Below are 24,259 nucleotides of genomic sequence, written 5' to 3' on the forward strand. Positions count from 1 at the left end.
GCGTCCCAAGAAAGAAGAGGCCTGAAGAGAATCCCAGACCACAGGGCCAGGTGTACAGCAGCTTTATTAGAGGGAGAGGGAGGGCAGGCAGAGGCTTCGGAGCCCAGCAGCTCCACAAGAGGCAGGCTGCCCACCTCTCAGGTCCCGGGTGGGCTGGGGGAACCGGGCCGCTGTGCTCGTCTTCCAGAGGGGTTTTTCAGCAGCCGCACAACTACCATGTCTCTCTGCGGCTTGGCTCTCAATATGGAGGTGTTAACTGTTCCACTGATTCATTTGAAGAGAGGAGTCACGGGGCGGACGGGCCACGGGAGGCGTTTGATCTCTGTAGCTGTGCAGGCCACCCGTTTCCCAGAATGCCTCTCCCCGCTTGGGGTTCTGAAGGGACAATCACAGTCCGGCTGGGGAGGCAGATGCTCTGGCTGGTGTGAACCAGGCACAGGATGGGTGCGCAACTAGTAAAGCTCCTTGGCTGATAAGTTGAGGGCTGCTTTCTCCTGCCCTCTGCTTTCAGATGGGGGGGAGCATTTAGCAGTTCTTAAGACACACGAGAAAATTCAGGGCTCCATCATACAAGTGTTCGCAATGTAGAGGGGTTGCGGTGTGAATATTTGCACTGGGGAACCATTTTGTAACTTTTCTTACTTGACACATTTCTTAAGACGCAATGTTCCATTTCTCTGGATGTTCTCCCACATACCTTTGAGCAACTAACTCTACTAGAACTGAAGCAGCACTAAACATAATTTTTAAATAGGAGAAAGAATATTTCCTTGGTCAGGTGAGCAGCTGAGAAAAAAATAACACTGGCAAATTTTGTTTTCTAAGAGCCTTTGCCAGCTTTGCAAAGTAGCTTTACTCCCATCACCCAGGAAGAAGGATTTCCACGCAAGCATCCCTTCCGGGACATGGACATACGAGGGTTTCCCAAAGGAAAGGAAAGGCAATTTAAGGTGTTATTGAGAATTAAGTGTCAGTAATTTAAAATATTATTGTGCTAACTCCTTTCTATTGGGCAATGGAAAAAAATGCCATATATACCTTTTGTAGGAACAATGACAAAAAGCCACTTGTCCTTCAAGAGCTTGCTTTGAATACCTGGGCATAGAGCTTGGAAAAAGGATGTCCAAGCAGGCAGACTGAAGAGGGTGCATGTGAAGTTAGGCTGGCTATTTATGGGAGCTGCAGTCCTGGGGATGGTTACACTCACAAAGAGTCTGAGGGTCTCCCAACCCAGCTCAGAGGATGCCAGAACATTTGCACACAGGACCAGAAGACATCTCAAATGATAAGGGGGAGGGCACACACAGCCAAGTGATGGATGGTGAAAAATAAGGGAAATGATTGGGCTACTTGCTGCTGCTCCTACTCTCCGCCCAGCCTAGCCAGAGTACGAAGCCATTCGGACAATCCTCCCTGTTCACTTGGACACCTGGTGGATGGCGTGAGCTAGGTAAGCCACGTTGCCCGAGGTGACGCCTGCAACGGAGATGCGGCCATCCTTGGTCATGTAGATGGAGAATTCTTTGGTTAACCGCTCCACCTGGGAAACAAAAGGTTCCGTTCAGGGCGAGGCCTTCCTGAGGGACCTGGCTGGCCAGCCAAGCAGCAGAGACCCCCTGAAGTGCTTCCTTCTTTGCTGCAGCAAGGGCAGCATCAACATGGGGGGGGGGGGAAATCCCTGTTACCCTGCAGTTTCTGGGCATCACCAGCTACGTTCATTATTTTGATTTTTCACTAATTTATATGCTACACTGCAGCAGAAAAGTTATTTCAATACAACACAATGGAAGCTAAAAGCCCAGGTGATTCACCATGACCAAGGCTGAGGGCATTTTAGCAAGGAGTTCAAGGAGCACAGCAAGAACATGAGAAGCCCTCCCCCCTCTCTGTCCTCTTGAGCCCCTCTGGCCAGACCAGACCCTCAATTCTCACTGATTTTATTCTCCCCCCCCCCCAACTGACACGACTGAACCTGGCTGAGAAGCAGGTAGACAGCCTGCACAGTTGTTTCAACTGTGAGAAACACAAACAGGGATTATCTTTTACTCTGGAACTACATACACAAAAAAACCCAGCTTGTACCTTAATAAATTTTAAAATTAAATATCCGGCTTTCCCGTTAAGACTTGATTGAGTCTTGAAAACCAGAAAGGACATTTTCTTTTAATCTGTTTCAAGAATCTAGAGCAATAGAGAGCCAGTTTGCTGTAATGGTTAAGGTGCTGGCCCAGAAATCTGGAAACTCTGAATTCTAGTCCCAACTGAGCCGTGAAAGGCAGCTGGGTGATTCTGGGCCTATTGCCAGGAGGTGGCGAGTTTTAGTCCTGCCTTAGGCATGAGAGTTGGCTGAGTGGCTTTGGCCTAGTCACCCTTTCTCAGCCCAACTCACCTCATAGGGGCTTTGTGAATAAAATAGGGTGTGTTGGATATGTTTGCCACCTTGAGTTATACATATATAAAAATAATAAAGGCATCCTATGAATGAATGAAAGAATGAAAGAAAATTGGGCAGCCTCTTAATTTACAAACTAACCTAAGATCCCCATTTTAGCCCCTTTATCAAAGCATCTGGAATTGGGTAGAGATGAAAATAAGGGTCCCTTTAAGAGGCCATCTTGGAAGCCCCCCAGGGGCAAGCGGTGAAGCTCCTCTCCTGAATGCAGCCCAACGAGGCTTGAGGCAGCCCAAGGGCTCCGGACACCAAGCACACCCGCTCTTCTTACCTGTTCTGGCTTCAGTCCCGTAAAGCAGAACATGCCGATCTGATCAGTGATGTGCTGCCAGTTATGAGAAGAACCCTCCTTCTTGAGATTGGCCACGAGTTGGGTGCGCATGCCGATAATGCGGTCGGCCATTCCCTTCACCTCCACTAGCCTGCCCAGAGAAGCCAGAAGGTGCTCAGCAGCAGGCAGAGAAGATCCAGCCCTCCTCCTCCTCCTCCTCCTCCACCACCACCTGGGTGTTCCCCATTCTGCTCTCCAGCCCCCCCCCTCCATCTCGGAACCCAGGAGGAGAAGCAAGCTGACTTGGAAAGAGGTTCTTCCCACCTCCAAAGCCCTGTTTCAAAGTTGAGGCATTTCCGTAAGGACAAAACACTTGGTCCAGAAATCAGAGTCAGACAGTTCCTTTCCCAGGGCGAAGGAGATTCAAAAGGTACCCTAGGATGGTCCCTGTTACTTGACAAGGCCACCCCACCACTGGCGCATCCAGGGACTCCTTTCAAACCCTTCACAGCTGTGCCAGGAGCAGCCCAGCACTCGGTCCTGACAGGATCTCCCCCTTGGCCCACCTCTCCAAAGGCTTCTGGCTCCAAAGCAGAGCAAAGCCGCAGCTTTGTCAGAGGTGGCCTCTGCTCCACCTCCCAGGAGACTTACCATTCCTTTCGCAGATCAGGGCTGTTTAGGATAATGGAAGCTATCCGAGCCCCATTGATGGGGGGGTTGGAATACAGGGGGCGGATCAGGATCTTGATCTGGGACTCCACTCTCTTGGCTTCATCCAAGTCCTTGCAAACGACAGTGAAGGCACCCACACGCTCCCCTAGAGACAAAAGCCAAGTCCTGCTCCAGCAACGCCACCCAGTGCCCCTTTGCAGCCCCTCTGGCCTCCTTCCCGGGCCCCGTTGACCAGAGAAACCCCTGGCACAGCCCCATCCTGAAGATGATCCATCATCCTCAGATTCATTTCAAGACAGAGGGTTCAACTCTGCATACCCACAGAAGAGTGCCAAACCCTTCCTTTTGCTGCCCCCCCAAACAGCGGGAGGCCTTATGTGTAGAGAGGAGCACGGATGTGCAACTCTCTTTCCTGCCCTCCTCCTTGCAAGGAGGAGACGGGAGGACAGGGCAGCTGGTTCAAGGTCCGGGCTCACAGGCGCACCCCCCTCCCCCCCATGCCTGAGTGGCCCAGAGGCCTGGGCACTGCAGCCAAGGCAGAAGCAGGCCCTGCCAGATGAAAGCCTCGGCCATCTTTTCCCACGGAGACATCTGCTGCAGCCAGGCTAGAGAGAGTGGGCAACTTCATTTAGCTGCATCCCAGCCAGTTTGGTTAGACCCAATTTAGCAGGTGGAGAGAACCCCAATGTGGCTCTTGACTGGCTGCATGGGTGCTGCTGTATCCAGATGGTATGAATCGCCCAGCAGACGGACACAAAGCCCCTGCGCCCTCTGTCCAGCAGGTAGGCTCTTGCTAGCTACCTGTTTCTGGGAACGACCCTCAGAGAGGTGGTGTAGTCACAGCATCCCCATTTCTCCTGGGGACACCTAAGGAACACCCGTCTAGCCTTTCCTTCCACTCTGAAAGAGGAAGTGCTGAGCTGTCCTGGGGGGAACAGACAGGCTTACCGTAGAGGCCCATGTTCTTGGCGTACGACTGGGAGAGCACAATGTTAATGCCTTGCTCAATGAAGTGACGGACGGCCCACGAATCTCGGTCTATATCCCCACTGGCAAAACCTTGATAGGCCATGTCAAAGAAGGTGAAGAGATTCCTTTTCTGAAAAAGAGTTTCCAAGGGCAGCCGCTAAAGCAGAACACCCAACTGCTGGCCCTCCATTTGTATAAGAGCTCAACAAACCACCTGAGGTTTTCATGCAACACCCCCCACCCCCCAAAAAATCCACACTCCAATGCCCTGAAATGAGTAACACACAAGCATCCTATGCATGCAATTCAGGAACGCCCCACCCCCACCCCCGCAGCCTGTCTCTTGCTGACTCCTTTTGGAGAATTAGTCCCCACTGCTGCCACTGGCACATCAGCCACCGCTGGACATAGCTTCCACCTGTGGTTCAACCAAGATCTCCCCCTTTCAGCAGAGCCAAACCCAGCGCAACAGCTCTTGCCTCTCACGGGCTTATTCTAAGTGGGTTTCTTCCCATTCGCTCCTTCACAGCTTCTAGCTACAAGCTCAGCACCTCCACAGTATCCTGAACCAGAGTAAAGATTTAAGGCATCATTAGCTTACTGATGATAACTCCTCGGGAACCAACAGGTGACCTCTCCCAGCAGAGGGAGAGGATTGAGACTTGCAATTGCCCACACTGGCACCCCAGTTGCTTGGCTACTCTTCCCCAAACAACTGCCTAGAACAGGCAATCCAGGAGGACACTGAGGTCTTCGCCATACTCAAACAGCACCGAGAGGTCCCAACAGGACCAAGAAAAGTGTGATCACTCATCCAACAGATGGCAAAAATCATCCTCCAGAGCTACCAACATAATTTTGATCCCAAGCCTGCTCCGAATCCTGATTAAAGGGATCCAGACAATCTGCATATGCTCAAGGCTCCTCTGCAGCTGATTCCTTATCATATTTCAGTAATTTTCCTCCAAACACGGAAGTTAGACACTACACAGAAACTGGATGTCATGGTTCCGACTAACGAAACACTTCAAAGAACTTTCAGGATGTTTTTGCTTTGACACCGAGCAGAGGTACACACACTATATAGGCCCAAACATGGGTACATATATGGGCTCCACTACATTCATATCTGGGTCTCTGCATCATTACTCTAGCTGCCTCTTTACTCCCACCGTTCCTGTAGTTCCAGTGAAAATCAGGGAGCTGGCCAGGACCAGTGGCTCCAGAGTCTCACCTGTGCCCTTTCCCTAGGACAGGGGTAGGCAACCTCGGCTCTTTTATGACTCATGGACTTCAACTCCCAGAATTCCTGAGTCAGCTGACTCAGGAATTCTGGGAGTTGAAGTCCATGAGTCATAAAAGAGCCAAGGTTGCCTACCCCTGCCCTAGGAGGTCAACCTGGTTGAGCTATTCAGCAATGCAACCAAACAGTTGGGAGTTCGCCAATCAGAGGTCCTTGGAACTTGTTCTGAAAGCACCATACATTGAACGAAACAGGTTGTTCCCCCCCCAACAGCCTTCCTTCTATCGTCAGAGGCCTGTGAAACACAAGTGGGTCAATGGCAAGTCACCCTTGGCCCAGGATGCTCCCATCTCAAAGGCTTTCCACCCACCACTGCCCTTCCCCACCCACCCAGCCCTTCCCCACCCACCCAGCCCCCTCTTCCCTCCTTCAGCTGCTAAAAGACCTCAGCTTCTGTCTCTTCCTGAAGGGGGAAAGGATTCTGTTTCATAGCCAGCTCTAAAAGGTAAATGTCTGCCATTTTTTGATTAAGATAGAAAACAACCAATCAACCGTAATACCATCCTCCCAAAAGCAGTTCTGTTAGCAGCATGAGCTGCAAACCTTGGTCTCAGGTCAAAGCACCCTTTCAAGGTTGTACTTTAAAAAATCTTCCAACTGTAAAATAAAGTATTAAGAATAACATGAGAAATAAATACAAACATAAAAGAAAAGCCATTTTAGCTACAAAAAGAAAATTAAATTGTAAAGTAAAAATCAAGAAGCCCTGCCCTTCATTTGAGTGTGACCCTCCAGGGCAGCCAGTGGGAGCAGCTGTAGTGTTCTCAACACAGCCAACTACAGCTTTAAAAAAACCAAATCCCAACATAATTAAATCAAATGAAGTGCATTAGCCCTGCCCCCTACAGGTCCCAGAGGAGAACCCAGGAGCACAGCCAAACTCCCCAAGGGCCGAAGGGAGACCCCTGCCTGGCCCTGCCGCTCACCTTCACCGCTGCCGCCAGCTCCTTCCATTGCTCCGGACGAGGGTCCACTCCAGTGGGGTTGTGAGCACAGGCATGGAACAGAATAATGCTCTTTTCTGGAATTTTCTTTTAAAAAGAGAAGGCGGGGGAAAGGCATGGATCACGATCCCTTTAAATGAGAAGAGTAATTTCCCCTATCACAAAACATGGACAGACCCCTCTTCTCATTGTTGCAGTTTCATGCATTGGATAAGAGAGTCCCCGCTGACGGAATGCACCTCCCACACACCGTCTTGGCTTTTTTAAAGTGGCTGCAGGACTTCAGCTTCAGTTGGCCTTGCCTCACGCTGGGGCTTTGGAGGCTACATTTTTCCACTCGTGTGACTCTCCCATCCTATATACCCATAAGTGTGAACTTACAGAAATGTCCTCCAAAGCTCCGGTGAAGTCAAAGCCACACGTTTTGGGGTCATAGTATCGATAGCTTTGTAGCTGCATTCCGGCATCTCTGAAAATGGGGGTGTGATTCCCCCAGGAAGGCTTGGGGAGGAACACGTCACGGCTGGAGCTGAAGAATCGTTGCTAAACAGGAAGAAAAGAGAGGGAGCTGAGTCAGAGCTTCTAGATGGCTCAAGGAGTCCTGTTCTCTCCATTTAAAGACCTCAAATCAGAACTCACCAAGAAGTTGGCTCCAACCCTTAAAGACCCGGTTCCAGAAATTGTCTGCACGGTGACATACTGAAAAGATGCAGACGAGGTACATGAGACATCCAGATACCAACAAGGAAAAAAAGAGATTGTTGTGGTTTAGCAGGCACCGAGCTGCTCTCTATTTCGCAGCCGAAAACCTTAAAGAAGCAGGAAAGGGAGGCTAGAATCCACCTTCCCCGAGTTAATAGTTACAAAGTTGGAGAAGGGAAGTTCCAGAAAATCCACAGGGCCACAAGTTGTAGACCTCTGCTTTGAGGGCAGTCATGCTCAACCAAGTACAAAGAACCACTGCAATTCTCAACTGCTTTTATGAAACTAGAGAATATCAATTGAACTTGAGTGGAGTGAAGCTACTCACCACAAAGTTTCAAGGCTAGACAGCCCTTGCTTGGGGTGATTTAATTTGTGCAATGGGTGGGATTGCATGGTCTCAGCGGGGAATGTGGAAACTGAAACCATTCTTGCGATACAAACAGCTCCAAACGGTCCACTTTTGACTTTGGGAGAGCTAAGGGTTAGTTAATCTCCTAGTTGGTTTCTCAGATACAGCTAACCTGTCTTTTTATGGACACAAGTCACTGTGAGTATGTTTTGAGGAGAGATCAAGATATCACATTAAACTGTAGGATTGATTTGTGGTGGCACATCCAAGCTAAATGTAAGGAAAATGTGGAGTTTCAGCATTTTCAGACAAAACTGCATTTACATGTCCCACCTCTTCCAACAAATGGAATGAAAGGAGATGGTTCACCTGTTGAAATGCTGACTCTCTCCGACCTAGACCCTCCAAGTGCTTTCAAAATTAGGTGCACTGTCACCAGTGGGTTATACAGTTGCTTTCACCTTTTCCAACAGAGCTAATGGGGATAATAGATTTCAAAGGCTCAGCTAAGTTCTCTACAGAAGTCAACTCTTCATCCACAAATGATCCAAATCTTGCACAGCAAAGACAGCGCTGTCAGAATGCACTTGATAAATATTTCATTTGGCTCCTTACCCGGCCGCTTTGTATAACCTCATTTGTTTCTCCCAAAGCCAGTTCAGCTGATGCCTTGTTGAAGTCTGCTAACCCAGATATGGGCAAATATTCCTTGTCCATCTTCTTAGCAGCTATCTGGGCTTCCGCCTAGACCATAAAGACATTCAATTTACTTACTGATTTCTCCCACCTGTCAACTGGATATATTCACCCAATACTTAATTCTAAATAAAGCAGGGTTGCAACGGGGAGGAAAGGGGAGTTTGTAGAATTATGAATACAATGTAAAGAATTAGCCAAATAGCTAAGTAGTAACCACTTTTCTAGCTCAGGCCCATTCTGCTACACCCATTTCTCATTCCCTTGGCTAGGTTTGTCTTCTGAACTCTTTGAGTTGGGCAATCGTCTCCCAAGTAGCCAATGCCCATCTGTGGTTGCTTTCCTGACACTTTCAGTGCAGAAAAGCCAAACACTTAAATTCAGATTGTCCTGCCCCCTTCTCACATCTGCAAATTTGTCCTCTGAACTTTGTTAATCTGGCAGCAAGATCTCTCAGAAAAGTTGTATTATCACTTATTCAGTGCAAAGCCTGCACCCCATTCATACTTTACTCACTTAAATTTTCATTTCAGCTACTGCAACTTATAAACTACTTCACCAAACCCTTGGTGATGCGTCAGCGATTTCTTACAGGCAGATTGAGCATTTAATCAAGCCATTCCACCAGTCTAATTCAGGCTTCTATAGCTCTTATGCGAGAGAATTCATGGTGCTAAGACAGCTACTGTGACTCTGGTCAAGATGGAGCAGGCCACTCCCGGTCTCTGGATTAGGTTCCACCAGTAAAGGCTATAATCCTCCCCCATTTGTCTCTGCCTGACCCGCGCACCAGTTCAGCCGCCGTGTTTAACTCATTCGGCAGCGCAAGGCAAGAGAGAACTTAAGAAGAGCTCCTGAAGCCTGGCGCTCATTCAGAGCCCAGCCATGCAGCTGGAAGGGGCCGACGGTCTGCCTTTGGCCGCTGGGAAACGGGGGCCAAGTTGGAAACCCTTCAAATGCAGCCGAACCGCCCCCATCAGACGGTGGGGGAAAGCCGCTTACTTTGCGCACGCAGCTGAGGACGAAGGGCTTCCCGTTGTCATCCCGGTAAGCCCCGACGCCGAGGTTCATCTTCTTGGGGCTGGTGTCCCTCTTGAAGGCCTCCGTCACCCCCAGAATAGGGTCGGGGGGGCCCATCTCCACCTGAGCCCACCAGGAGCTGCAGCGTCCGGAAAGGAGAGGTCGGGCCTTCGCAAGCGCCGCCTGAGAACGGGCAGCCAGCGCGCTCGCCCGAAAGGCGCCGCCGGCAGGAGCGACAGGCTTCAGCCCACCCACCCGAGCCCCTCCAGGCGCGCGCGGAACAGAGCGGCGCTCGGGCTGCCGATGGCACGGAGGGCCGCCCGCCCAAGGGCAGGCAGCCGGGCAGGCCCAGGCGCCGGGGTCGGGCTGGCCATTGGCCGCGGCGCGCCAGGGACGCTGCGGGCGGAGCAGCGGGGAGCCCGTCCCCCCCCCACGCGCCTCCGCTCCAAGGGCACAGGGGCCGCCCGCGAGGCCGCCAATCGGAGGCCGCTGAGGCGCTCCCGCCCCCCGAACCGCCCAATCGCGACCCTCCGTCTCGCCGCGGTCCCGCCACGGGCTCCGCCGAAGGACAAAAAAGGGTCGCCTGGCTTCGCCCCTCCGCGGCCTGCCGGCTCCTCTGGGCCGCGTTCCGAGATGCCGGAGCCTTACCTGGCTCGGGCCGCGAGGGCGGCCACGCGGGGAAGCAGGAGCGAGCGGCCTCCGGAGCAGAGGAGCGCCATGGCAGCGGAGGGGGCGACGCGATCCTGCCAGCCTCCCGCTTCCCGGAGGCGGAAGGGGCGGGACTCGATGTGCTCGGGCGGGCGGAAGTCTCGCAGTCACCCTCTTCTTTTCGAGACGCATCCCGACGCTCCGCGCACGCGCCGCTCCTTCCGCTGGCATTGAGGGTTGCTGCCGCTGCCGGCGGCTCCTCGTTTCGCCGATGAATTCCGGGGCTGCCGGCGGGTCTGGCGCACCCGGGTCGAAAGGAGCGCGCGCGAGCGCCGAAGGGCAGAAAGAAAACTCGAGGAAGCAGCCGCGCTTCTCTCAACAACCCTGCACTCGGCGACGACTAGCGGAGAGAAACCCGCGGCGGCTCCTTTGCTCGGCTTAAGGCAACTCCGACCCTGTATCGAAAGAGCAGGGAGGAGGATCGTTTGGGGCTCTCCCGCCGGCCCTGACGCGCTGCTTCCCGGGTTTCATTGATGATTTGGGACACCGAATCTTCTCCAGAGTTCCTGCCACAGAAACATTTTACTGGAGAACTTGGCTACTTTTGCCTGACTGCTTCGTTTCCTCCCGTTCTGCCCCTGCCTGGTTTCCCCCGAGAGGCAGACAAAGGGCAGCCCGCATGAGACAGAGACGGACGCAAGCGGGACTGCGGCTGGGCCACCTGGCAGCCTGTCCCCTCAAAAGATCCTCCCTCGGCAGCTACTGGCTGGCCCTCTGGGGGAGCCCTGGGACCAACCGCATCTCAGCAGGTCTTGCTCCAAAACCCTACGAAAGGCCTAACTTTCCTCCCCCCCCCATGCCAGAAATTGATTGCATGTGGGGAGAGAGGACAGGATCTATTCTAGGAAGGGATCCACCATGAGGGATCATTGGACAGAAAAGCCTTGGGGGGGGGAGCAATCACAAACACATGGGGAACCAACTTGCTGGGAGTAAAGAACCCTTCTCTTTATCTCGCCATCTTTTATCCTGTTGCAGACCCATCAGCCAAAGGACTGTGGGTGCCTGGCAGGAAGAAGCTTCCCCTTCCCCCCCCCAGTGGAATATTTCCCACTCCCCAAAATGAGGCATTGCCCCCATCTGGACTTTTGAAAATATCTCAAGAACTGCCTTTGCCATTTCGCTTGGAGGGGGTGGGGGGTCATGGAGAAGCTGGTTAGTGACCCCAAAGCCCTCCCCCTGCCTTTTCATTAACGTTTACTGTCAAATTTTAAGTATAGACAGAGTGCCTGAAGAACTATGGAAAGAGGTTCGTGACATTGTACAACAGGTAGCAACCAAAACCATCCCAAAGAAAAAGAAATGCAAGAAAGCAAAATGGCTGTCTGAGGAAGCTTTGCAAATAGCTGAGGAAAGGAGGGAAGCGAAAGGCAAGGGAGAAAAAGAAAGATACACCCAATTGAATGCAGAATTCCAGAGAATAGCTAGAAGAGATAAGAATGCCTTCTTAAATGAACAGTGCAAAGAAATAGAAGAAAACAATAGAATAGGGAGGACCAGAGATCTTTTCAAGAAAATTGGAGAAATGAAGGGAACGTTTAATGCAAAAATGGGCATGATAAAGGACCAAAATGGCAGGGACCTAACAGAGGCAGAAGAGATTAAGAAGAGGTGGCAAAATTACACAGAAGAACTATACAAGAATGAGCTTAACGTCCCTGATAATCACAATGAGGTGGTCACTGACCTCGAGCCAGACATCCTAGAATGTGAAGTGAAGTGGGCCTTAGAAAAGCTGAGCAACAACAAAGCTAGTGGAGGTGACAGTATTCCAGCTGAGCTATTCAAAATCTTAAAAGACAATGCAGTAAAAGTGCTACACTCAATTTGCCAGCAAATTTGGAAAACTCAACAGTGGCCACAGGATTGGAAAAGATCAGTTTACATTCCAATTCCAAAGAAAGGCAGTGCCAAAGAATGTTCAAACTATCGCACCATTGCACTCATTTCTCATGCTAGTAAAGTCATGCTTAAAATCCTACAAGCTAGACTTCAGCAGTATGTGGATCGAGAACTACCAGAAGTGCAGGCAGGATTTCGAAGAGGCAGAGGAACTAGAGATCAAATTGCCAACATACGCTGGATCATGGAGAAAGCTAGGGAGTTCCAGAAAAACATCTACTTCTGCTTCATTGACTATGCTAAAGCCTTTGATTGTGTGGATCATAACAAACTGTGGCAAGTTCTTAAAGAGATGGGAGTACCAGACCATCTTATTGGTCTCTTGAGAAACCTATATGCGGGTCAAGAAGCAACAGTGAGAACTGGACACGGAACCACTGATTGGTTCAAAATTGGGAAAGGAGTCCGGCAAGGCTGTATACTGTCGCCCTGCCTATTTAACTTATATGCAGAGCACATCATGAGAAAGGCAGGGCTAGATGAATCAAAAGTTGGAATTAAGATTGCCGGAAGAAATATTAACAACCTAAGATACGCAGATGATACCACTCTAATGGCAGAAAGTGAAGAAGAACTAAAGAGCCTCTTGTTGCAGGTGAAAAGGAGAGTGCAAAACTTGGGTTGAAACTTAACATTAAGAAAACCAAGATCATGGCATCTGGCCCTCTCAATTCCTGGCAAATAGATGGGGAAGAAATGGAGGTAGTGACAGATTTTATTTTCCTGGGCTCCAAGATCACTGCAGATGGGAACTGTAGCCAAGAAATTAAAAAACACTTGCTCCTGGGGAGGAAAGCCATGGCAAATCTAGACAGCACACTAAAAAGCAGAGACATCACCCTGTCAACAAAAGTGCGTATAGTCAAGGCTATGGTCTTTCCAGTTGCAATGTATGGTAGTGAAAGTTGGACCATAAGAAAGGCTGAGCGCCAAAGAATTGAGGCCTTTGAACTGTGGTGCTGGAGAAGACTCCTGCGAGTCCCTTGGACTGCAAGGCGATCAAACCGGTCAGTCCTAGAGGAGATCAATCCTGACTGCTCTTTAGAAGGCCAGATCCTGAAGCTAAAACTCAAGTACTTTGGCCACCTAATGAGAAGGAAGGACTCCCTGGAGAAGAGCCTAATGCTGGGGAAGATCGAGGGCAATAGAAGAAGGGGACGACAGAGAATGAGGTGGCTGGATGGAGTCACTGAAGCAGTAGGCGTGAGCTTAAATGGACTCCAGAAGATGGTAGAGGACAGGAAGGCCTGGAGGAATGTTGTCCATAGGGTCGCGATGGGTCGGACACGACTTCGCAGCTAACAACAACAACAACCTTCATTTTAAATTTTAATATTATTTTTCAAAATCTGATACTTCAATCTATTTTTTCCGGGAACAAGAGATGCTGTCAGAGAGACACACAAGCACACACACACCCCTTGCAGTATGAACAAGAAATCTATAGGCAAAGGAGGCCTCTGACTTCCAAGCCTTTAAGGAAAATTAAGCAATATTGTGTAGATGTATTTTCTATTTATGTAAAAATAATTTATCTGTACAATTTTCAACATAACACACTCCTTAGTGAAGATGAGCCAGTCCTTTGTTGGACAAGGGCCGGAGGTTGAAAATACAAGTGCAGCTCGAGCAAGGCTGAAGCTCCCAGCCGTTCTGCTCCTCTGGCTGCCACGCTTGGCCTGCCGTCTCCCTAGGGCCCATTCAACTCCTTGCCATTCTTCTTCCTGGGCTTGGCCTTGAGGCAGTCCCCCCCCCCACCTGGTTCTTCTCTGTAGCAGCCCGTGTTTTGATTCTTTTGCATTTCTTATGAGGCTGCTGTCTTGTCAGCGATAAGTGACTGGTTTAATTTAACACAAGGGAGATTATTAAATCTTGAGGGTCATGATTTGTTATTTGGTTGGCATGCATATTTATTTTATGATAAGGTGGATAAGGTGTTTTAAGATACATATTTTAAGGTATGCTCTGTTGCGAGTTTGGAAAAAGTATAGACATAAGTTAAATTATAAGATACCCATTTGGGCAATACCTAAAAACGCAATAGAAAATATAAATGTGGGATTTAAACATGATGAGACTACATATAAGTAAATCTTAAGTTTAGAGAGGAATGTATGGCAAATAAAGCCATATAATATTTTAAAAGAAGAAAACATTGTACAAACTTGGTTTCAGTATGGACAATTACAGGCTAGATGGAAAGAGGACCAGAAAGTTGGTTTTTCGATGACTGATGAAAATTTGGTAAAACAAATTAGAGATCAAGGTCAAGCACATATAAAAAGGGTATATAATGCATTGATAGAAATTGATTCAGAAACAGAACTTGTTAGACTGTATGATAAAGTGGGCTCAGAATTTTCAAGAAGTTATAACAATGGACACTTATTTATTTATTTATTTAGTTACATTTATATACCGCCCTATTCCCTGAGGACTCAGGGCGGTTTACAGGGAATTAAAAATCCAACATACAAAAGTTAAAAAACCAAATTAAATAATATTAAATTGACCCTGTACTCAATTAAAAAAAAACCCAATTAAAAATTTCTCCTCAGCCTGGGCCCGAGAGCTCGAAGAGCCAGGTCTTCAGGCCCCGGCGGAATGATCGGAGGTCGGGGGCAGTTCTCAGTTCCACCGGCAGCTGGTTCCAGAGGGCAGGCGCTCCCACCGAGAAGGCCCTATCCCTGGGTGTCACCCGCCGGCAATCTCTTACCGGCGGAACCCTGAGCAGACCCTCCCTGTGGGAGCGCACTGGGCGAAGGGCGTTTGATGCCGGCAGCAGGTGTTCCCTCAGATATCCCGGACCCAGGCCATGTAGGGCTTTATAGGTGATAACCAGCACCTTGAATTTCACCCGGAGGGCAACCGGAAGCCAATGCAGCTCACGGAGTAGAGGTGTTACATGGGAGTATCGGGAAACCCCCATTACAACTCGCGCGGCCGCATTCTGCACCAGTTGAAGCCTCCGAGTGGTCTTCAAGGGCAGCCCCATGTAGAGAGCGTTACAGTAGTCCAAACGGGAGGTCACAAGCGCGCGAGTAACTGTGCGTAGGGCGTCTCGGTCCAGATAGGGACGCAACTGGCGCACCAGGCGAACCTGAGCAAAAGCCCCCCTGGTCACGGCTCCTATATGGTCTTCAAAATTGAACCGTGAATCCAGGAGGACGCCCAAGTTGCGAGCCCTATCGACGGGGGGTAACACCTCACCCCCCATCATTAAGGATGGAATAACTTGGTTAACCCGAGATGCCAATATGCACAGCCACTCAGTCTTGGCGGGATTGAGACGAAGCCTGTTTCTCCCCATCCAGACCTGAACCGCCTCCAGGCACCGGGACATCACGGAGAGGGCACCACTGGGTTGGTTCGGGTGGAAAGAAAAAGTTGGGTATCATCAGCGTACTGATGATACCCCACCCCAAAACCACGAATGATCTCGCCCAGCGGCTTCATATAGATGTTGAACAGGAGAGGCGAGAGAACCGACCCCTGAGGAACTCCACAAATGAGAGACCTCGGGGCGGATCTCTGCCCTCCTGTCAACACCGACTGCGAGCAGCCCTGGAGGTAGGAGGAGAACCACCGTAAAACGGTGCCTCCCACTCCCAGCCCCCTGAGACGCCGCAGTAGGATACCATGGTCGATGGTATTGAACGCCGCTGAGAGATCTAATAGGACCAGGACAGAGGAGCAACCCCTGTCCCTAGCCCTCCAGAGATCATTCACCAGCGCGACCAATGCCGTCTCCGTGCTGTGTCCGGGCCTGAAGCCCGATTGGTACGGGTCCAGATAATCAGTTTCCTCCAGGAACAGAGGGAGCTGATGCGCCACCACGCTCCCAACAACCTTCACCAGAAAGCGAAGGTTGGAGACTGGACGGTAGTTGTTTAAAACAGCTGGGTCCAAAGCAGGCTTCTTGAGAAGGGGTCTCACCACCGCCTCCTTCAAAGCGGCAGGAAAGACACCCTCCTTCAAGGAAGCAGTTATTACTGCATGGAACCAGCCTCGTGTTCCTTCCCAAGCCGCATAAGCTAGCCAGGAGGGGCACGGATCCAACAAACAGGTGGTGGTGCTCAGTCTCCCCATGATCCTGTCCACATCATCAGGGGAAACAGGGTCGAACTCATTCCAGATAACGTGCTCAAGACCGCCTGATTCCTCCACATTAGACTCTGCCCAGTCAGAGTCCAAGCCGGTCCGGATCCGAGCGATTTTGTCCGCCAGATGATGACTAAACTCCTCGGCTCGTCCCTGCAAGGGATCCTCTCTCACCTCCTGATTAAGGAGGGAGCGAGTCACCCTAAACAGGGCGGCCGGGCGATTATCTGCGGACGCGATAAGGGCGGCAAAGTAGTTAGACTTCGCCGTCCTTATCGCCGCAAGATAAGACTTGGGAAAAGATCTGGGTTAGAAATGTAAAATTTACACAGGCCCAAAATTTAAGAGAGAATTTTTATAAAATGTTTTAAAGGTGGCACTTAGATCCGAAAAAATTAGCAAGTATGTATCCGAACTGCCAGCCCAAATGTTGGAGGTGTGGTTGTGAGGATGCAACGTATTTTCATATATGGTGGACTTGTAAAAAGGTCAAAGCTTTTTGGATTAAAATTTGGTGGAATATGCAAAAGATATTTAAGAAAAGGATAAAGTTTTCTCCGCAATTGTTTTTATTGGGTATTATTACAGATACTACTGTTATAGATACTAAGTTGATGTTGAATTTAATTACGGCAGCAAGACTTTTAGTAGCGCAATATTGGAAGAAGGAAGAACTGCCGACTATAGAAGAGTGGACTTTAAAAGTTTCTAACTTGGCGGAAATGGCAAAGATTTCAGCGTATTTGAAAGACCAATCGCAACAGAGATACATTGTGGAATGGAGGAGATGGATTGAATATATTCAGCATAAATATGGGACTAAAAAGTTTCATTTAGCATTTGAATAAGTACTGGATCTATGATGTATAACTAGTTAGTAGGTATTTTATTAATATTTTGACGATGAAGAGTTAAAGTGCGATAGAATTTAATGTCTTATTGTTGTTAGCATATTTTAGATTATGCTTGTTTGTATTTTTATACCCTGTATTCAGCTCTGGGAAGTTGGGGAGGGGGGAGGGGAGGGAGGGGTTGGGGAGAGGGGAGGGGGAGGAGTTTTTTGTATTTAAAAGTGTATTGTAAAACTTTTCAATAAAAAAAAAGAACTTCTCTTTATCTCGCCATCTTTTATCCTGTTGCAGACCCATCAGCCAAAGGACTGTGGGTGCCTGGCAGGAAGAAGCTTCCCCTTCCCCCCCCCAGTGGAATATTCCCCACTCCCCAAAATGAGGCATTGCCCCCATCTGGACTTTTGAAAATATCTCAAGAACTGCCTTTGCCATTTCGCTTGGAGGGGGTGGGGGGTCATGGAGAAGCTGGTTAGTGACCCCAAAGCCCTCCCCCTGCCTTTTCATTAACGTTTACTGTCAAATTTTAAGTATCCTTACCTTCATTTTAAATTTTAATATTATTTTTCAAAATCTGATACTTCAATCTATTTTTTCCGGGAGCAAGAGATGCTGTCAGAGAGACACACACGCACACACACACCCCTTGCAGTATGAACAAGAAATCTATAGGCAAAGGAAGCCTCTGACTTCCAAGCCTTTAAGGAAAATTAAGCAATATTGTGTAGATGTATTTTCTATTTATGTAAAAATAATTTATCTGTACAATTTTCAACATAACACACTCCTTAGTGAAGGAGATGAGCCAGTCCTTTGTTGGACAAGGGCCGGAGGTTGAACATACAAGTGCAGCTCGAGCAAGGCTGAAGCTCCCAGCCGTTCTGCTCCTCTGGCTGCCACGCTTGGCCTGCCGTCTCCCTAGGGCCCATTCAACTCCTTGCCATTCTTCTTCTTCTTCTTCTTCTTCTTCCTGGGCTTGGCCTTGAGGCAGTCCCCCCCCACCTGGTTCTTCTCTGTAGCAGCCCGTGTTTTGATTCTTTTGCATTTCTTGGCTTGCGGGTCAGGGCAGCTGCTGGGGGCCGTCCCTAGCCCGTCCTTCCACTGGGCAGAGCTAGCCAAGAAAGCCTTTTCCTGCTCTTCCAGCCGGGCAAGCTTTGCCCTCATCGTGATGCCATGCCGAGCACCCCTGGAGAAGCAGCAAAGGCGAGACATGAGACCGAGACATGAGACTGAGCCTGCCTTGATGTTCGCGGGATTGGAAGGCAGGAGCTGCTGGCCTAGCTTGGCAACAGCACAGGAGGGGCCGGGATAAAGGAAGACCCACATGGGCAGGGGGACTCAGCTGCCCTCTCCTGCCCTTTCTGTGAGGGAACTTCAGTGGGGGCCCTGCAGTAGCCAGGCCAGCATGACAGCCAAACCCAATGGGTAAACCCCAGCCCTGGTAAGCCCTGTGTGACTGGGACAAAGGCCTGCTCCATCGGTTCAGAGGGTCTGCCTTTACTTGTAGCACCCCAACCCATCCAGCACTGCCTGGCACTGGGTCTTCCCCCCAAAAAAAACCTGTGTCTAGGTCCATCCTCCCGCTTGCTCACTTGTGGACTGTTCTTCCCCCACAGGCCTGGAACAGTTCCTGGTCAGTCAGCCTGCAAGAGACAGAAGGGGAGGGGGAACCAACCTGGTCAGCATTTGCATGGCTTGGGTGGGACAAGAGCCAGAATTCTCCAGACCCCTCCTCAGCCTTACCTCCTTGCTGTGGCGAGGTCTAGTTTCTCCTCTTCCTGCTCTACGGAGGACACGGGGTTCATAGGCTCCTCTGTGCCAGATATCAGGGTAGCTGCCTGCAAGGAGGGCAAATCAGACAAGTCTCTGGCACTCTGCCCAGTACCTAGGAAAAGCCCCATCCCAAGGGTCTCCCAGGCATTGGTACTCCACCACAGTCCCTGTCACCTTCACAAAGCGGTTGTAGAGCATGTTCCTCTCCTCGGCTCGCCATGGCTTTGTACTTGTGACTGGCCCCTCTCGCTCAGATTTTTTTCTCACCTGGACCCCATCCTGGTGAAGGAATGAAAGTTCAGAGGTGCAGCTACACCCAAACAAGCCTTTCACGTCCTGTCATTTGTGAAATGGACTGGAGGTTATTTACCTGCACAGATGATATTGGTGGAAAGCCCAAGGACTTCTGTACATATTGGCTTGCTTCACAGAAAAAATAAACTGTACACAATGGTCAACCAATGTGACAGCTGTGTTCAATTGCTGTGTATTATGTTCAATTCAATAAATCTATTTTTACCTCAACAACCAAAGCTTGTAGAAAAAGATGTGCCCAGGGAGGGATCCCTGAAGTGTTTTCCCCTGGCTATAGCCTTTTCAACTACCAACAGAAGGAAACAGCATTCCTTATGACTCTCCTGACTAGGGAAGGTCCTAGAACAGGAGTCCTCAAACTACGGCCCGCCTTGTCTTTTTATCTGGCCTGCTGCTCTAGTGCAGCACAGGACTCGCAGGAGGAGGGAACGAGCTAAAGCGGCGCAGCGCAGGACTTGCCCTGAGAGAGTCCTCAGGAGCTGCTGGGGCCAGACAAAGGCACCAGGATCGGCACTTCCGGCACACCCGGAAGAGAAAGGAGGAGGGGGGCAGAGGCTATGGGAGGCTATATTTTTTGTTTTTTACTCTTGCTCTCCTTTCTTTTCATTGTTTTATCTATTCCTTAAGAAATGTACAAGTGTGAGATGGTTCATATGGAAAAATACGAGTTAAATTTTTAAGTGTAATTAATTTTTGAGAAAATCTTAACCAGTAAGAATACCTAGAATTTGAACAAATTAAAATAAGGACTGTAACAGGATCTACGATAAGGCAACCAGAATGACTGGATAGAAAAGAAATAATATTGATGTGATTATTATTTTTAGGAATATTGGGAAAAATTATATATTTCATTGTTATCTATCAAAACAATAAGAACTGTATTAACTCAATGTTTGCAAAAGAGGATATTTTGGGAAAAGAGGAAATCAACTTATTATGTGGATTATGGATTATAGAAATCAATTGTTAAAGATTGTTTTACAAATGTAATCCAGACAACACACAGTTCACCAATTATTGTGATTTATGTTTTTAAAAAAATCAAAATATATTACAAAAAAAAGAGAAAAAATAATAAATTCATAAACCTTTGGATGTTGATCCCGTTCTCAAATTAGCACCTGTCTTGTTGACACAGGACCACTCTATGGCTTAAGATTTACAGCTTCAGTGGCAAACTGCCAAACCGAAGCTATCACTATGTCAAGACCAGCCAGTGCCCCCTTACCTGCCCAGCTTCTACTGTAATGTTGGCAGCAGATGAGTTGAACAGATGGTCCCACCAGTGGAAGGTGAACTCCTTAGCTGAGTCGTGCCCCACCTGGGTCAGGAGGAGGCAGGGTCACAGATCTTGCCTACAAGCTTCAAATTCTCCAGTCATTAAGAACTTTCCAAACTTGGAAGGAACCCTAAAACAAGAAAGTAACTGTCCCCCACCCACCTGATTCTCTAGTGTGCCTCCAGTTAGTCCCCACTCATCTAACCAGGAGCTCCATGCTAAACGTAGATAATTCTCTACAGACTTTACATAAAATCTGAACTATGGTCCAGTAAGCAAGTGCAAAACCATTTTATAACTCATGAAACTACTGATCCTCAAGGCTGGACTGGCAGGCAAGAACATGCTTAGGAATAGTCAAAGTGAGCCCTGAATGCAACATAGGACAAAAGGCTGGCTTTGCTCGAAAGAGGAGAGGTGACTTTTGAAACGCTGCCTTCAGTTTCACTGTCTCTCTGAGACCCCCCCCGCCTCCTCCCACTGGTTGGCTCAAAGTCTAACCCTTCCTTACCCCGGCTGTGTTGCATTTCATTTTGACTTTTAGGGCTTCAGCGATCCCATTTTCTTGCTTTCCAAGTCCTTTACCTAAAAGAAAAGAAAACATTCCTTCCTCTTTTTCATTAACATATTGGAATAAACCTAAGAACAAACCTGCAGCATCTTCTTCAAGGAACCAACTCTGAGTATGATTTCTGAGCCAGACCTACAACTGAAGGTGGTCCTCAACTTTTGATCGTAATTGGGACTGGCATTTCCATTGCTGTGTGAGGCAAGTCGGGCCTGATTCTATGATTTTTTGCTGCAGTTAAGTGAATCATAAGTTGTTAAGTGAAATCAGCTTTCCCCACGGACTTTGTTGTTAGAAGCTGGCTGGGAAGGTCACAGATGGCCATCACTTCATGAATCTTGACCGCTGCAAGGGTAGCAAGTGTGAGGACCGGAGCTGAGTCATTTTGTTCAGCATCAGTGTAACTTTGAAGGGTTGTAAATCAAGGTCTAGCAATATCCTGTCATCCAATCCACACTTGAGAACATTATTATTCAGAACAAACTGTCAAATGCTTTGCTAAAATCAATCAATATTCGCTTTCAGCACCACACTTTCACTTTAATAATGCCTGTGTCATTCCAAGGAGTTGGAATTACTGGACTGTAATTCAGAATTACTCTAGCTAGGATGATCATTGTCGGGCAGACTGGTATGTATTTTCATTTTGAATGACAGAAACAGTTAATCCTTAGGTCCAAAAAGAGGATTTTGTTTGAATCATATTTAATGAATTAAAATCCAGAAATCTGCACCTGATATGCCACAGTGGACAGTGGGTTTGAGGTACTTTCCTGTGGCTTTGGGGCCTTCCAACTCAGCAAAATTCGCAACAGTAAATTATATGAAAAATTCAGTTATCTAATCCAGAAAATTGTTTTAACCGTAGATCCTTATTTACTTAACTATCACATTTGTATCAGACTTTTCCATGTTATATGGCAAATCTGGCCCAGAATTTCTATAAGCCATAGAAAAGTATGACATTCAAGTTAAATTTAGAGATACTCCACAAGGAACACAGAACTTAGAAACTTTTTTCAAATTCTAATTTTCTGTTTTTAAAGGGCATAAACATGTAAACACCAACTATTAATTCCATTTGGTTCATTACTGTCGTGCTTAGATGCTCCATTGCCGAGTTTATTTTTATTTTTATTCCATCTTCACTAGGATTTGTATCTTTTTAAAAAAGCTGCGGATGGCCCCTGACCTTCGATCCTTCCGCCATGACCTGAAGACATGATTGTTCTAACAAGCGGGCCTGGACTGATCATGGTTTTTTAAATTTGTTTTTTATCGGCTTAAATTGTCCTTTATTTCTTTGTTGTTTAATTCTTTTTTAATCTTTGTATTCTATGTTTTTTAATTTTTTATTGTTGTGAGCCGCCCTGAGTCCTTAGGGAGAAGGGCGGCATATAAATTTAATAAATAATAATAATAATAATAATAATAATAATAATAATAATAATAATAATAATAATAATAATAATCTGTAGATCACATTGTGACAGCTGAAAGCTGAGGGCATCCACCAGGCCTCGTGTCTGATTTCTTTTAATCCAAACGACACTGCCCTTCGGTGGTTAGATGGCCCAGGCATTGATATTTGAACAGAAATCTTTTTAACATTTGTATTTTATTGGGGTATGAAATGTTAATATATATTTCTAGTCCATGTATGACATGCTTAAATAAATAAATACTGACTCATGGGTTGCCAATCAGCAAGCCTGCAAGCCAAGTGCTGCTGTGTGACATGGTGAGCTTCCATCATTTGCTCCTAACAGTTCAAAAGCGAGCAAATGCAAGTAGATAAATAGGTACCACTTCAGTCAGAAGGTAACAGCGTTCCGTGTACCTCAGCTTATATTCATGACTATGGAAAGTGTCTTTGGACAATATTGGCTCCCTAGGCTAAAAAATGGAGATGAGCACTGTTGCCTAGATTTGGGCACGACTGGACAGGGGAATTCGTAGCACTTAGGTGGGCTTATAAATGGGGACGTGAAAGGAGTACCCAACTGGAGTACCCTTGGGTAATGATGGTGTTACCAACTAATTCTTTTAACCCGGAAGTGTCTTGGTACTTCCGACATGAATGCAAGCGAACCATTTGTTGGGTGTTGCCCAGAGTTGCTTTTGCTGAGCTGGGCAGCTATATAAATTTGATTAATAAAGAAAATAAATACATTTCTGCTCTGCTTAAGTGCGCAGAGCCGAACCCAAGAGAGGCAAACTTAAAACAGGTGAAGCCCTGCACCTTTTTTCCATCCATGCTTCTCCAACTGCTTCCTTGCAAATTTCAGCCCTTTGCTTGTCGTCACTGCCATCCTCTTCTTTTTCTTCTTCTCCTCTTTCAGAAAATCACTCTTCATGATTGAATTGGCTAAGCACCCAATGAAAATCTCTAGTTCTAAAGGCAGATCAATCCTTATTCTGCCTCCACGATCACCAGCTGTTGGAAAGAGAAACACATCCCGTTAGGGAGAGGCACTCAATTCTAGAGTTGTAACATGCAGCCACGTATTATGGAATCTTAAGCCAGAAAGCCTGAGCAACATAAAGTCTCTTCATCCCAAGAATGCAACAGCAACACCAGGGACTGGGCTTTATCTCATGGGCACAACTGTAAAATACAGTGTATCCTCCACTCATTTAGAAGGCAGAGGTTGACGGTTCCCGGTTTAAAGAAAAGTTGTCCTGTACAACTCTAGGAGAAAAGATTTGCACTTTTTCTGTTGCTCAGTTTCCGAGCAAAGCAAATGGCAAGAATGAACCGTGCAGTCTCCCGTTATCCTCTTTCACGGACACAAGCCAGCCCGCCTGCATTTTTCGCTGGACTTAAGGCAGCGCACGGAGGGCGAGGGAGAAAGAGAGACGGAGACCCAAGGGAGGAGAGGACGCAACATCAACATCCGGGCCACCCGTGGCGGGTTCAGCCGGCATCTCTGCGCTGCCGGGAGAACCAGGCCCGCGTCCTGCGACGGATGCCAGGCATCCATCCTTCCCAGCCAGCAAGTGGCCTCCGGCGGCGGATGGCACCTGAGTCCTGCCCGGACCTCCCACCGCCGACCCCGGCGCCCGGCCACAGCGGACCCGGCTTACCCGCGCCTCTCCCCGCCGCGTGCTCCCCCACTGGCGCTGAGGCTTCCCGGAAGGGCGGGCCGGGACTGCGGAGCCGCCTTCTGATTGGACTGTCACAAGGATTCTGCCAGAAACGAGACTTCGGATTGGCTCGAAGGACTGGAAGATGCGATAGGCCCGAGAGAAACCTTCTCATTGGCCGGACACCCCAGCACGCCCGAAATAAGCTCGCCTATTGGTCACATGCTGCGCGGAGAAGTGGCGAGGAGGGCGGTCCCTGAAGGATCGCGTGATTGGAGCCGCGATAAGTGGCGG

General features: G+C 48.5%; 2 protein-coding genes across 3 annotated transcripts; both read right to left on the reverse strand.

Annotated features, from left to right (window-relative positions):
* Nucleotides 1-46: 46 nt before the first annotated feature.
* Nucleotides 47-10,213, reverse strand: GOT2 (glutamic-oxaloacetic transaminase 2). Its single transcript, XM_083370588.1, has 10 exons — nt 10,030-10,213; nt 9,364-9,520; nt 8,281-8,409; nt 7,251-7,310; nt 6,993-7,154; nt 6,594-6,698; nt 4,344-4,494; nt 3,375-3,540; nt 2,724-2,874; nt 47-1,540 (listed from the first exon to the last, which is right to left on the reverse strand). The coding sequence occupies exons 1-10, from the start codon at nt 10,098-10,100 to the stop codon at nt 1,418-1,420; spliced, it is 1,275 nt and encodes a 424-aa protein (XP_083226714.1). The 5' UTR covers nt 10,101-10,213; the 3' UTR covers nt 47-1,417.
* Nucleotides 10,214-17,665: 7,452 nt separating this feature from the next.
* GPATCH4 (G-patch domain containing 4) lies at nt 17,666-24,017 on the reverse strand. 2 transcript variants are annotated; one of them, XM_083370793.1, is made up of 8 exons: nt 23,966-24,017; nt 23,121-23,315; nt 20,822-20,895; nt 20,260-20,352; nt 18,888-18,992; nt 18,684-18,778; nt 18,533-18,583; nt 17,666-18,126 (listed from the first exon to the last, which is right to left on the reverse strand). In XM_083370793.1, exons 2-8 carry the CDS (start codon nt 23,233-23,235, stop codon nt 17,859-17,861), a joined length of 801 nt encoding a protein of 266 aa, XP_083226919.1. In that variant the 5' UTR covers nt 23,236-23,315; nt 23,966-24,017; the 3' UTR covers nt 17,666-17,858. The 2 variants fall into 2 exon arrangements, with proteins under 2 accessions (XP_083226919.1, XP_083226920.1); XM_083370794.1 differs by lacking the exon at nt 23,966-24,017 and having other exon boundaries at nt 20,822-21,223.
* Between the last annotated feature and the right edge of the window lie 242 nt (nt 24,018-24,259).

Source organism: Vipera ursinii (genome assembly GCF_947247035.1).
Source record: "Vipera ursinii genome assembly, chromosome: 10".
Taxonomy (NCBI): Eukaryota; Metazoa; Chordata; class Lepidosauria; order Squamata; family Viperidae; genus Vipera; species Vipera ursinii.